General features: G+C 43.5%; 1 protein-coding gene across 2 annotated transcripts in view; it reads left to right on the forward strand.

The window, feature by feature from the left end:
* Positions 1-5,394: 5,394 nt before the first annotated feature.
* Positions 5,395-15,481, forward strand: part of LOC115178519 (myosin-9) — a 30,117-nt gene continuing 20,030 nt past the window's right edge. The window contains exons 1-6 of one of the 2 annotated variants that reach the window (XM_029739748.1): positions 5,395-5,612; positions 12,567-12,898; positions 13,158-13,314; positions 13,396-13,423; positions 13,594-13,687; positions 14,131-14,148. In XM_029739748.1, the coding sequence (XP_029595608.1) occupies positions 12,572-12,898; positions 13,158-13,314; positions 13,396-13,423; positions 13,594-13,687; positions 14,131-14,148 (624 nt within the window). In that variant the 5' untranslated portion in view covers positions 5,395-5,612; positions 12,567-12,571. The remainder of the gene's footprint in view (positions 5,613-12,566; positions 12,899-13,157; positions 13,315-13,395; positions 13,424-13,593; positions 13,688-14,130; positions 14,149-15,481) is intronic. The other variant, XM_029739749.1, reaches the window with a different exon arrangement.

A 15,481-nucleotide genomic window follows, 5' to 3' on the forward strand; every position in this document is an offset into this window, starting at 1 on the left:
CAAATCATCCATGCACCCTCTCGCTCCACCCCAGCCTCAGCTCCACATCCCTGGGTGTAGCGTCTGCAGTTCCCCCTCAGTGACATTACTCATCCACATTACATGACTGGACATGACCATTCCCTCTAATAACAGTCTTTGGATGCTTGTCAAAGTAATATAATGTGATCTTCTCTCTCTGGAGGCTTTCATTGTATTGTTATGTGTAGTCCTACTGCACTAATACCTCTACATGGGATGTTAAAGCCACTAACATGAACAGTCCCATGACACTTTCTAACCTGTTTTGTCCTATGTTGTCCAGAAGCCGATGACAGGATGTTGCATCATAACCTGTGTAGTGTTACATCAAACCATGCACTGTGATCGTACAAAATTGACTAACAGGATATTAAGAGTGAAGTGACACACACACACACACACACACACACACACACACACAAATAATACTGTGAAGTGAACTACTGTATGACAGACAAATTCCTCCTTACACTTAACCTGTAAATCAGGTTGCTTTTATCAAGATGGCTAGTGTTAATCTCAGGTAATCTAACTGCAAAGTAGCTCTCCCCTGCAGTTGAACAAAATTGGTTCTACCTGTGACTGCAGATACCATATGTAATTAATAAGTATATACCATATGTAATTAATAAGTGTATATACCATACGTAATTAATAAGTATATACCATATGTAATTAATAAGTATATACCATATGTAATTAATAAGTATATACCATATGTAACTAATAAGTATATACCATATGTAACTAATAAGTATATACCATATGTAACTAATAAGTATATACCATATGTAATTAATAAGTATATACCATACGTAATTAATAAGTATATACCATATGTTCATGTGTCAGTGGTGGCTGGTGACTCTTTCAAATCAAATTGTATTAGTCACATGCACCGAATACAACAGGTGTAGACCTTACAGTGAAATGCTTACTTACAAGCCCCAACCAACAACGTAGTTTAAAAAAAAAGGATAAGAATAAGAGATAAAAGTAACAAGTAATTAAAGAGCAGCAGTAACATAACAATAGCGAGACTATATACAGGAGGGTACCGATACAGAGTCAATGTGCGGGGACACCGTTAGTTGAGGTAGTATGTACATGTAGGTAGAGTTATTAAAGTGACTATGCATAGATGACAACAGAGAGTAGCAGTGGTGTAAAGAGGGGGGGGGGGGGGGGGGGGGGGTGGGGGGGGGGTCACTGCAAATAGTCTGGGTAGCCATTTGACTAGAAGTTCAGGAGTCTTATGGCTTAGGGTTAGAAGCTGTTTCAAAGCCTCTTGGCCCTAGACTTGGTGCTCCGGTACCGCTTGCCGTGTGGTAGCAGAGAGAACAGTCTGTGACTTGGGTGGCTTTGACAATTTTTAGGGCCTTCCGCTGACACAGCCTGGTATAGAGGTCCTGGATGGCAGGAAGCTTGGCCCCGGTGATGTACTGGGCTGTTCGCACTACCCTCTAACATCTCTCTTTCACTTTAGTGTCAACTGTTGCAACACGCCTGCCCTCTGTAGCCTATCTGTTCATCTTTGATGCCAGGCTGATTGAAGGAGAGGAGAGGGGGATGGGGTAATAGCAGGGTTGTAAATGTAACTTGACACCACAGAACAAACACAATGAACCACACCTCCCTACTGCTCTCTTTCTCACTCGTTCTCTGGCCCTCTTTGACCATATTAGGTAGAGAAGTCACGAAAACACCTACATTGGGGAACTGAGAAAGTGGAAGATAGACAGTATCTCCTTCTGAATGATTGAAACAGATTGGTACATGTTTGTTGACATGACGAAAAGTGGTCACATGTGTGACGAATGCCCTATTATTACTGTGCATGCACTGGCCCAGGTGCTCCTAACTGAGTCTTTGTTAACTGATTCGTTGAAACATGTGATTGGCTGTTTTTCCCTGTCTCTTCATAACGCTTGTTCAGTTTGTTTGAGGTGTGGCTACTTAGGGGAAGCGACGGTTAGTGACGGTTGTGGCAGAATGCCTTTGAAGTCTTGGTTTTAGCCTTCCCTGTGGCTCAGTTGGTAGAGCATGGTGTGTGCAACGCCAGCATGGTGTGTGCAACGCCAGGGTTGTGGGTTCGATTCCCACGGGGGGCCAGTACAAAAAAAATGCATGAAATGAAATGAAATGTATGCATTCAATACTGTAAGTCGCTCTGGATAAGAGCGTCTGCTAAATGACTAAAATGTCAAATGTTTTGCAAAGAGAAGTATGATTTGAGGAATGATAATCTGAGTTAAAGTTTAAATGCATTCCCTGCACAGAAACCTGTTTTTGTTTGATTTGATTGTTTTGTGTTATATCCTCCCTTCATTTTGTTGCGCTAAGGTAGAGCAGAGATACTGTATATATGACAAGATGGTCTTGTCTCTGGGCTGACAATGGGAGTCGTCCAAAAAGCGGGAAGGCAGGTGGTCTGCTTATTGTGGACCGAGTTTGACAGGAGTGTAAACCCTCTCTCTTTGTCTCTTCCTCTCTGGGTAGAGTTAACTTAGGGAAGCTGAAATTGGAACCGAGAAATAAACTGTGACCTGTCTCAGACTTTCATTCTAGGTACTTCCACTCAAATCCATTCTAAAATAACCGTTGTGGTCTGTGCTATGAGTTATTCAGCGGCCCCTATGCGCTTGGTGTAAACCTAGGGTGTGTAGATCAAATTTGAGTTGTCACGCGCCGAATACAACCGGTGTAGACATTACTGTGAAATGCTTACTTACAAGCCCTTAACCAACAATGCAGTTCAAGAAAGAGTTAAGAAAATAGTTACTAAAGAAATTAAGATAAAAGTAACACTGAAATAAGAGGCTATAGACAGGGGGTACCGGTACTGAGTCAATGTGCAAGGGTACAGGTTAATCGACATAATTTGTACATGTAGGTAGTGGTAAAGTGACTATTGTACTGAATTGAGTTGTCACAGCACCTCTCGGCCAGGGTGTGACAAATGCACGCAAGTGTTTACCTTGTTTTTAATACATGATAAAAAATAAGCAAAGGTGTACCCTGTATGGTGAGGTTTTCAATCACATTGATGAAGAAATACACTAATGATGCTGTTGTGGCATCTTTATTGACACCAACCCACCTTGGCCATGTTCGGAGTGGCTGCAGATCATACCTTTCTACACCCCTCTTCCCAACAGCTAAAGGTCTCAAAGCTTCTACTGTCTCCCCCACCTGTCCCCCTTCTAGCCCCCAAGCCTTCTGTGACCTGGGGCAGAAAATCACAGGAAGGGCAGGTACAGACAAGACTCCTGCATTTCTCCACACATACTCTCCTCTCTCAGATCAGATGCTCACCTTCTGTCACAACACCCCTTCCTCTCTCCTTCCCAAGCCTTACCATCCATTATGGTTAAGTAACAAACAGATCTGTTAATAGCAATATGGCCTGGGTGCCGCTGAAGATAAGTGTTAGATATTTGACTATGGTGCTAAAGTATTGGTAGTTTATTCTTTGGAATTGACAAAAGTGATAATTTACCAAAACAACTGCATCGATATGCATGATCATCCCTCCAAATCCCACCCTATTTCTCCTACCACATTATTATGATGTTGGTTGATACATGGAGGGGGCGGCGCAAAAACCTATCTGCAATATGGTCTGACTGCGACCCGCATCCTCTGAACCGCACCGGGTTGAAACGCCCAGGGAAGCCCTGTCGCTTCTTCTATTGGCTCCTGGCTACTTCCTTGTTCTAGCAGGTTAGGATAATTATTAAAGGAGATAAGAACTAAAGTAGCATGTTAGGAGAACTAAAGTAGAAAGGTTAGGATAATTAACATGACAGGTTAGGAGAACTAAAGCAGCAGTTTGGATAATTAACGTGGCAGGTTCGGAGAACTAATGTAGGTAGCAGGTTAGGATAATTAACTTGGCAGGTTAGGATAATTAACTTGGCAGGTTAGGAGAACTAATGTAGCAGGTTAAGAATAATTAACATAGCAGGTTAGAATAATTAACGTGGCAGGTTAGGAGAACTAATGTAGTAGGTTAGGATAAACAACTTGGCAGGTTAGGAGAACTAATGTAGCAAGTTAGGATAATTAACGTGGCAGGTTAGGAGAACTAATGTAGCAGGTTAGGATAATTAACTTGGCAGGTTAGGAGAACTAATGTAGCAGGTTAGGATAATTAACGTGGCAGGTTAGGAGAACTAATGTAGCAGGTTAGGATAATTAACATGGCAGGTTAGGAGAACTAATGTAGCAGGTTAGGATAATTAACATGGCAGGTTAGGAGAACTAATGTAGCAGGTTAGGATAATTAACATGGCAGGTTAGGAGAACTAATATAGCAGGTTAGGAGAACTAATGTAGCAGGTTAGGATAAATAACGTGGCAGGTTAGGAGAACTAATGTAGCAGGTTAGGATAATTAACTTGGCAGGTTAGGAGAACTAATGTAGCAGGTTAGGATAATTAACATAGCAGGTTAGGATAATTAACATGGCAGGTTAGGATAATTAACATGGCAGGTTAGGAGAACTAATGTAGCAGGTTAGGATAATTAACATGGCAGGTTAGGATAATTAACATGGCAGGTTAGGATAATTAACATAGAAGGTTAGGATAATTAACATGGCAGGTTAGGATAATTAACATGGCAGGTTAGGATAATTAACTTGGCAGGTTAGGATAATTAACATGGCAGGTTAGGATAATTAACATAGAAGGTTAGGATAATTAACATGGCAGGTTAGGATAATTAACTTGGCAGGTTAGGAGAACTAATGTAGCAGGTTAGGATAATTAACATAGAAGGTTAGGATAATTAACATGGCAGGTTAGGATAATTAACTTGGCAGGTTAGGAGAACTAATGTAGCAGGTTAGGATAATTAACATAGAAGGTTAGGATAATTAACATGGCAGGTTAGGATAATTAACATGGCAGGTTAGGAGAACTAATGTAGCAGGTTAAGAATAATTAACATAGCAGGTTAGGATAATTAACATGGCAGGTTAGGCGAACTAATGTAGCAGGTTAAGAAAATTCATGTGTCAGGTTGGAGAACTAAGCTGGATAGGAGAATGAGGTTATGGTTAGGAAAAGGGTTAGGCTTAGCTAAAATGCTACAAGGAAGTAACAGGTGCTAACCTAGCAGTTAAGAGTGTTGGGCCAGTAACCAAAAGGTCGATGGTTCGAATCCCTGACCTGACTAGGTGAAAAATCTATCGATGTGCACTTGAGCAAGGCACTTAACCCTAATTGCTCATGTAAATCACTCTGGATAAGAGCATCTGCTAAATGACTCAAATGTAAGTAGTCAAGAGCCAATACAAGAGGGGCGGGTTTCCCTGGGCGTTTCTTACATCGTCTTGTCGACCCGCGGGTCGCAGTCAGACCCTTCTCACCTGTGAATGATACAGTGGGCGGATCCCAGTTTAGATATGTCCACCCTATTTCAGCCACGCCCGGCGCAGAGACAACAGAAAGGGAGATAATTGAGAAGGAAAGCATCTGCAGTAGGGTTTTTGGAGTTTGCTGCCGCGTGGAAGGAGTTGCCTCTGCACACACGGAAACCGATAGAGCAACCGAATTCACCCCGTAGTGCCGACAACCGAGCGGAAGGTAAGTTTTTATTTGATCAAGGTTACCTATCTGTCGATCCCTCTAATCCTCGTGGAATGAGATCTGCTTGGAATATGTTAATGCTTACTTCGAAGTCTGTTGCGGGAAGCTTTACTAACGACGACAGACAAGTGGGTTATTATTTTTTATTAGTTCTGTGTTCATGTGCGCTTCGGCGTTTTATTGCGAATGTAGATCGAAAGGTGAGGCGTCAAGCAGCAACCGTAGTACTCGACGTCAAGGTAGCCTTTAAAATATCCATCGTCATATTGCTTCCGGTGAACGTGGTCGCTGGTAGTAACGAAAGGACACTTGGACAGATTGCAAACTACATTGCTAGTTGATGGGACTTAATATTGGTACTCTCTCTAGTCATTTCACATTAGTCCTGTCGAGCTTGCACCGTGCCACACTTTGAGTAAAGCTAACCTGGATGGCAGCATCTGCAAGGGTAAGCCAATTGTAGGCTACCTGTACAAACAATGATTATTTCCCCATGACAATTAACAATGACAACACCCAGCCAGTGTCCAGTCCTATGCGCTGCTGCCCAAACTAGTTGGCTATTCCAAACCACAGCCATCAGCCCTGTAGTAGTGCACTTTACGTTGACACATGTACTGTTTTGCGGAAGCTACTCTGAAAACAGTTCACTAAGCTACCACATCGTTTCACACTGAAAGACGGTAAGCTACACTAAAGCTACCCTAAAAAAAACATGGTCAACTTAACATAAGGCTAAATTTCACTCTGTCTAAATATGACCACAAAGTGATTCGTTCTTGCAATTCGTAGTCTGACATTTCAGATTTTGTTTCTGGGGGCAAAAAATATTTTTGCCTGTTAAACAAACCATGTTTCAAGTGAGAATTAGGCAGGTCTGATGCGGAGAATTATACATTTGCCTAATAAACGCATATATAAATATTTAAATTACTATTGGACTAAATTGAGTTCAATGCTTTCCAACACTGCCGATTTATCTTATGTTTGCTTGTCTTGGTTTGAGGTTGGAATTTGAGGCCATGGGTTGGTGGGAGCACAAAATGCATGCAGGCCCTGATATGGATCTGCCCAAAGGAAACAAAATTTGCACACTCACATTCAAATTGTTTTGCCACCTTTAAATACTGGGTCTCATGTTTGAGTTGTTTCGTATGGTAAAGGTGTGGCATTCAACTGTTGAGCCAAACCTGTATTCAGTTCAGGCCACTTGGCTGTCTTCAAGCTATTTAGCAGAATGCAATGTTCCTGGTAGAATCTAGTCCTTCCTTGGGGACTAAACCATACACACCTTAAAATACAATTATATGATTAGTACATGCATATCTGTTATGCAATCACATCAACAATCATGCTTAGTTACTTCCAACCCATTTTTTTCCCCTAGATACTAAAGTTGTTAATGCCAGACACTCCTAGTACCTGCATTAACCTGAGAAGAGGCAGCCTGGTCTCAGACTACACGTAACATAGTACATGTAAATCTGTGGCACTCAAATAAGTATGATTTGTTATAGTTGCGTATGACAGAAGGTTACTTAAGGCAAAAAATAAACTAGGGTGGGCGGGGCGGGCGTATAAAGCGAATGTCTAGCAACCCAATGGTTGTGTCTTCGAATCTCATCATGGACAGCTTCAGCGTTTAAGCAACTTTCCGACTACTCCAACTACTTGGCACGTTAGCTGGGGTTAGGGGTTAAGGTTAGCCGCCTAGCTAATGTTGCTGACGACAAATTGGAATTCGTAACGTATCATATGAAGTGGATGATGGACATCCACGAATGAATACATACCATACTAATTGGAGTGTCCCGAATTTACATTTTACTATGTTACATCTACCCAAGAGTCAACATTTTAAATAGGGGTGCATTAAGCCTACCTGGAGTGCCAGATGGGTGGGGATTGCACTGTTGGGGCTGTTCCATTGTGCCATGCAATAAGCCCAGATAGTATTTGAACGATTTCAAAATGCTGTTTAAAACCCAGGTCTGAGGTCACCACTAGCCAATGTCTAGCTCTGGACAGACCTGCCCTGCTGTCTTCAGCATTACGTTTCAACACCTCTACGCACTTGTTCTTGGCCTCCATTCAATCCAGTCTTTAGCTTGGCTTCCTCCTGCCCTTTTAACAGACAGTCACATGCCACCTCCATCTGCAGCAGCTTGAGCTGTAGGACTGTATTATGCTGTCTGATACAGTTTTGACACTGACTGCATAACCTAGGTAAATGATACTGGTTGGTAGCAGAGTTGGATGAGTTGCCGTACAGGATTTATAGCAGGTTGCAAAGCATTGGCTAATGTGCCGCTACATTTTTATTTATATTTTTCCCCCTTCGTTTATAGGACTAGTTAGCATTTTCTTACCTTCTCTTTTCAAGGACTTTTTAAACCCAGATCTGGACCCAATGCACGGAAATCTAATGGGGCAACTGCAAGACGAACCATGCTGGGGTCCCTCGAGTGACTGGATAAGGAGTTGTGTTAAAGGGGCAATTCTGCCACTTTTCAACCTCATTCATTATCTCCAACTTTTAAACTTTATGTGCCTTTATTCACATATGTAGACCTACACTGGTATTGTGCTGGAGACGATGGAAATTAGGTTGAAAAGTGGTGTAATTTCCCTTTAATTGACACTAGTTATTTGAGTTGGCAGGCCAGTCATGAGTTGAAAGGTGACTAGGAAATCCTTGGCAGTCACAGCCCACTGTATGGGCTTACTCTCTGATCCTCTAACACTGTATGACAATGGGTACCATCATTTGTGGATGTCATTAGTGTCCTTTTTAGACTGAAGTTAGGCAATATGACCCTCAGGAAATGCATGTGTCAACACTGCAACACCATATCACGCAACTTCCTGTGGAAGTTAGCCCACAGTTAGCACTTTGTTGCTGAAAACCCACATTCATGTGAAAGTCTGTCACACTCTCATGGTCGTTTTGTCTGCATTTCCTCATGTCTCCCATGACAACCCATTCCTCCTCTGTGTTTCAGACGGGGCTTACGTGCATGAGATTAGCCTGATCCCAGATCTTTGTGCCAGCTTCTTGTCACTCAATGTCATGTTTGGTCTGAGTGACAAGGAGTTGGCTAGACGGCACAAACAGATCTGGGATCAGGCTAGCATGCGTGGGTCATTATGAGTGGGAACAGTTAGTCCTGATTTTAAGCTGTGTCTCACACTGGTTTAGTAGTGCACTCCTGCTGGCACATGTAGTGGACAGCCAACAGCATGGACACAGATCCTCCTCCCCCTCTGTCTTTTAATCAGAGCATCAGTCTGAGCCCATAATGAACTTAGACACCTGGATGTTATTGCTCTGTCCCTCGCTCTCATCCCTCTATCCCCCTTTTTCTCTTTGTCCCTATTTCACACTTTCTCCCTGATAGGGGGGGACACACACTGTTTAGTGTCACCACCTCAGGCACTGGGTGACATGATCAACACTCGGTGATGTTTTGCAGGGAAGCGGGAGAGAACCTTGCAATTTGTAATTTTTCTTATTTCACCTTTATTTAACCAGGTAGGCAAGTTGAGAACAAGTTGTCATTTACTATTGCGACCTGGCCAAGATAAAGCAAAGCAGTTCAACACATACAACAGCAGAGTTACACATGGAGTAAAACAAACATACAGTCAATAATACAGTAGAAAAATAGGTCTATATACAATGTGAGCAAATGAGGTGAGATAAGGGAGGTAAAGGGAAAGGCCATTGTGGCAAAGTAAATACAATATAGCAAGTAAAACACTGGAATGGTAGATTTGCAGTGGAAGAAAGTGCAAAGTAGAAATAATGCGGTGTAAAGGAGCAAAATAAATACAGTAGGGGAAGAGGTAGTTATTTGGGCTAAATTATAGATGGGCTATGTACAGGTGCAGTGATCTGTGAGCTGCTCTGACAGCTGGTGCTTAAAGCTAGTGAGGGAGATAAGTGTTTCCAGTTTCAGAGATTTTTGTAGTTCGTTCCAGTCATTGGCAGCAGAGAACTGGAAGGAGAGGCGGCCAAAGGAGGAATTGGCTTTGGGGGTGACCAGAGAGATATACCTGCTGGAGCGCGTGCTACAAGTGGGTGCTGCTATGGTGACCAGTGAGCTGAGATAAGGGGCAACTTTACCTAGCAGGGTCTTGTAGATGACCTGGAGCCAGTGGGATTGGCGACGAGTATGAAGCGAGTGCCAGCCAACGAGTGTACAGGTCGCAGTGGTGGGTAGTATATGGGGCTTTGGTGACAAAACGGATGGCACTGTGATAGACTGCATCCAATTTATTGAGTAGGGTATTGGAGGCTATTTGGTAAATGACATTGCTGAAGTTGAGGATCGGTAGGATGGTCAGTTTTATGAGGGTATGTTTGGCAGCATGAGTGAAGGATGCTTTGTTGCGAAATAGGAAGCCAATTCTAGATTTAACTTTGGATTGGAGATGTTTGATGTGAGTCGAAGGAGAGTTTAGTCTAACCAGACACCTAGGTATTTGTAGTTGTCCACATATTCTAAGTCAGAACCGTCCAGAGTAGTGATGCTGGACAGGCGGGCAGGTGCAGGCAGCGATCGGTTGAAGAGCATGCATTTAGTTTTACTTGTATTTAAGAGCAGTTGGAGGCCACGGAAGGAGAGTTGTATTGAAGCTCGTCTGGAGGGTTGTTAACAGTGTCCAAAGAAGGGTCAGAAGTATACAGAATATATGCTGATAGATCTGGACACAGCCTCATTAGCCATCAAACAGTATAAGGTAGCGTTTACACAGGCAGCCCAATTCTGATATTTTTCCCCACTTATTGTACTTTTGAACTGTCACCTAAGAGCTTTCACATCACATCATTTTCAGATCTGATCTAATTGGGCAAAAGACAAATTGGTGAGATCTGAATTATGCTGCCTGTGTATAGAATTATAATGGTGGACAAGGCAACCCTGTACAGATTATGTAATCCTGAAGATATTGATCTGACCTGGAATGGAATTACAATGTTACCATGGAGGAAAAACTAGTTACGACTGGGTGTTGTAGTCTGTACTTGTAGCCTGAGGCCCATGAGTATGCACACACCCTTGAAAGGGTCATGGCTAGAGACGCAAGCAGATAGAAATAGAAATTGACCTAGAATACCTGGGCCTGTATTCATAAAGCGCCTCAGACTAGGAGTTCTGATCTAGGATCAGCCTCTTGGATCATAATGAAAATATTTAGGACAGGTGGGACCTTATCCTAGATCAGCACTGGGGCTACTCTGAGACGCTTTATGAATTCAGGCCCTGTGGTAGAAGGGGGAAGTATTAGGTTAAGATGTGGATCTGTCTGTTGTCGCCAATTTAACTTGAAGAGTGACGGTTTTCTTAGACATGGCATCTGTTCTTAAGGGAGTGGTCTGTGTGTGGATGAGTATAATGAAATGTATCTGTCTAAACTTGCTCCAGACATTCCTCACTGGCTGTCCTGTTTTCTGTTCCCCGTCAAAGGAAGTCCTCATTTGTCTTCCTTTGGCTAGTCCAGCGGTATTTACCTGTCCTTAAGACAATGTTATGTAATATGTGACAGCTGGGGTGCATTCATTATGGCACACCGTAGCAAAACATTTTGCAACAAAACAAAAACCAAGCGTTTCTTATTAGACAAAGTTCAGGTACTCCCTTCATGTTTCATTCCATTTTCTTCTGTTTCGGTGATGAAAATGAGGAAAGCTATGTGGTGTTAAAGTACTCAACTGTCCAGTGTCCATTTTAAGATGAATTGTCAGCTTCATCGAGCATAGGCATCAAGCAATAGTGGGAGGGTTCTGTCTTGGTTATTAAGAAAGAAATATGGGAATGTGACCCTGGTTGGAAGATGGTCAGGTAAACGGAAGGGGGGAGGTTAAGATGCATGTATGGAACAGTGGTGGGAGAGACAAGTGACCGTGTGTATATAGGGAGCACCAGGTCAATGCCCAGAAGTTGTCTTGTGGAGGGCAGCAGGAGTGAGAAAGACCAGTTTAAGGGCCAAAGGCCACCATAGAAAGGTGTTTGTCTCACTGTGTTTGTGTGTGAATCCAATGACGTGTGCATGCACAATTCCTGATTGTCACAACCCATTTAGTCTGATCCAGTTTATGCTTGGCAAAGTCAGTCCATAACGCCTCTTACGTCTCATGAGAAAATCTACCAAGCTTAGAGGATCATCCTCGTAATACATGCTCGTAGTACAACCTCTAGCTTGCAGCCGTGTGAGCGTGTGCCTGCGGGGGGGGGTGTGCGCCGCCTCTCGTACATGGCAGATGCAAATATTCCAGACAAGCAGGTTTACTTCACGCATAGCAATGCATTTTCAGCAAATGGGAATTGTGTGTTTAACCTTTATAACAAGCTCATGTTCAGTGTTCTCAGCAATGACCACGTGCTCTGAAATGGTTACAGTAATTTGATATAGGTCCGTTTTAGGACCATGCTGTGTATATGACCTGAACTTTAATGGGTTGAGTGAATTATACGCTTAAACATTTCACTCAAACGTTGTCTCGACGGTATTAAATCCAAGGAACTGTACTTTTTTCTTTTTTTTTGTCATTTTGGAATGGCCCAAACTGCACCTGCATACTGTTTTGAGTGCCCCTCACTTTAAAGTAAGGCATTTCGACCAAAAATAGTTTTGCTGTGCTGTAACAATCTTAGTTAGCTCAGCATGTCTGTTGTTCTCTGGACTCTTGTCCTATTTTCCCTATCCATCCTACAGCCATGTCTGACGCAAGTAAGTTATTGTACAGGGAGAAGCTGAACTCTGTAGGACCGGTCATGAGTTCAGGACAAACTCCTGGCTCAAACCATGATCATCTATTTTTCACTGGGTGTTTCCATGACTAGTATTTCTCCATTCTACAGCCACTATTCTGGCTCACTTTCCTTTCTCCAGCCTACCTCCTGGGTGGCGTGTGGTCTTATCGTTGTTATTGTCTTTGTCCTACAGCCACCATGTCGGAAGCGGACAAGTTCCTCTACAGAGACGGCGGTAAGGTCGCCAACCCCCTAGACCAGGCCGACTGGGCCACCAAGAAGCTGGTATGGATCCCTTCGGAGACGCTGGGGTTCGTGGCCGGCTCCGTCAAGGAAGAGAAGGGAGAAGAGTGTGTGGTGGAGCTAGCCGATACAGGCAAGAGGGTGACGGTGAACAAGGACGATATCCAGAAGATGAACCCTCCCAAGTTCACTAAGGTGGAGGACATGGCCGAGCTCACGTGTTTGAACGAGGCCTCAGTGCTGCACAACCTCAAAGACCGCTACTACTCTGGCCTCATCTACGTGAGTTTTTTTTGCATGCTTCATATGCACATATTTACATAAATATACATGCGTGTAAAATAACACATGTATACAGTAAAACTCTTATCTGGAAAAATGTACTTTTCTGATACACCGCACTCTGGACAACCAGTGATTTTCTAACGGCATATTATTCACATTCGTCTTTTGCCATATTGTGAGAAATTTGGGTCAGAATCTTGGTGTAGTTGGTTAGTGTTGCCTGTGTACTGAAAGTCCCTTCTCTTGTGTCTTTCAGACGTACTCTGGCCTCTTCTGTGTGGTGATAAACCCCTACAAGTACCTGCCCATCTACTCCGAGAACATCATAGAGATGTACAAGGGCAAGAAGAGACACGAGATGCCCCCTCACATCTACGCCATCACAGACACCGCTTACAGGAGTATGATGCAGGGTGAGAGAATGTGATGCCACACACACACACACACACACACACACACACACACACTCACGTATTTCCTGTCTTCTATTTCAGATCGTGAAGATCAGTCCATCCTCTGCACGTAAGCTATGTCTCTGCTCAAAATCTTCCCTGTTTTATATATGCGTGTTGTCTAGCTCCTATGGGATGTCATTTGCTGTCTGATCCCATCTTCAATCAGCAACTCCTGCAATCTCTCCCTCCCCCTCATTTCTATCTAATTTCTCTCCTCCCTTTGTCTCTTTCTTACAGAGGAGAATCAGGAGCTGGAAAGACTGAGAACACCAAGAAGGTGATCCAGTATCTGGCACACGTTGCCTCTTCCTTTAAGTCGAAGAAAGACCAGGTCAGTACCAGCCCTCCTTTTTACCACCTCACTCCCCCTCTCCCTACACCCCCATTCTGTCCTCTGCAGTTGTCCTATTCTGCTGCTCATTTTCTCACCCCCCCGTACTTATTCCCTGAGTCAGGGTTGTTCCGTATTCCTAACATTCCTGTTTCAGCCTCCCTGCAGTCACCAGGGCCCGTATTCATAAAGTGTCTGAGGGAGTGCTGATCTAGGACCAGTTTTTGCATTTTAGCTCTCTATAGGAGTGAAATTACATGGACGGGGTGACCTGATCCTTGATCAGCACTGTCTTTATGAGTAGGGGCCCATTTGCTGAATGGGGATTGTTGAATACAATCCATTGAGTCATTAGTCCCTTCCAGTTGTGACAGTTTGTTTTAGAACTGTATGGCTAGTACCTGTGTTAAACTTTTCTCTCTATCCATCGTTCCCATCTCTAGGGTGCAGCATTAGCACATGTGAGTTAATCGCTCCCTCTCGCTCGCCATCTCTCCCGCTCGCCAGCGCTTTTTCCCTTCATGTATGTTCTACTAACTGCAGTCTGTCTGCAAGCTGTGTGGTGTAATGTACAGGTGAAAGGATGTATTTGAGGTGTGATGAAGGATCCTCATGTTATAACGTAAGCCTAACTAACACCTTAGATGTAGGCCTGCATGATATTTCAAATGACTGCATAGTAAAGCAGATCAAGTAACAATGCTTCGGCCTGTTTACACAGGTTGCCCAATTCTGATCTGTTTTTTTTTTTCTTCTCACTAATTGGTCTTTTGACAAATCAGCTCTGAAAAATATCTGATATGTGGGGGGGGGGTCAGAATTGGCCGCTGTGTAAACGCAGCCCTAGAATCATCTTTAAGGTGTGTGTCGCTAGCAGGGGGTTCAGAAATCAGTAAAGTGCTCATGAGTCAGGCCACTGGTAGTAAAGGGGTAACCCAACATCATGTTGGTCTGGCCTGTCCCACCCCATTCCCGGACCTTTGTCCACCTCATCTGGTTGGTCTTAGAACAGGCGGTCATCAACAAAAGTTGGTTTTGGGTCTTACACGCCTGTGTGCTGTCTTGGGATCTCAGCGACTGTCTTGAATTCTCTCAAGATTTAAGAGATTATCTTTTGTTTTCGTGGTCTTGTGGACGGGAAAGTGCGTGTGCTGCTTGTACTTGGGCAACAGGTCTGGTGTGTCGGATTGTGGACCATTTAACGTGAATGTGGGGTTTATTAGGAAATTATAGCTTCCCTGGGGTCATACTTTCTTGGTTTGTAGCATATCCTGCTGTTTACTGCTTACACCCATGCATACCTGCTAATTTATATACATCTATGATGAACACTGATATAAGGCAATATACACTTGGTGGCCAGTTTTGGTACACCACCCTGTTTGTGAAAATGGCTTGCTCCTACAGACAGTGAGTCACCTGGCCGTGGCTTGCTTTATGAAGCAGGCAGACTGGCATCCAGTCATTCAGTTACTTTGATTGAATGTTAGAATGGGCAAAACGAGTGACCTAAGCGACTGAGTGGTATGATTGTCAGGGCCAAGCGCCCCGGTTCCAGTATCTCAAACGTCTGGCCTCCTGGGCTTTTCACGCAGGGTTTACGGAGAATGGTGTGACGAACAAAAAACGTCCACTTAGCAGCTGTCCTGTGGGTGAAAACAGCTTGTTAATGAGAAGAAGGAGAATGGCAAGAATCGTGCAAGCTAACAGGGCCACAAACGGGCAAATAACAACAGGGAAAGTCATTTCAGAATGCACAACTCATCTCTCCTTGTCACGGGTGGGCTATTGCAG

This window comes from Salmo trutta, chromosome 38 (assembly GCF_901001165.1).
Source record: "Salmo trutta chromosome 38, fSalTru1.1, whole genome shotgun sequence".
In the NCBI taxonomy this organism is placed as follows: Eukaryota; Metazoa; Chordata; class Actinopteri; order Salmoniformes; family Salmonidae; genus Salmo; species Salmo trutta.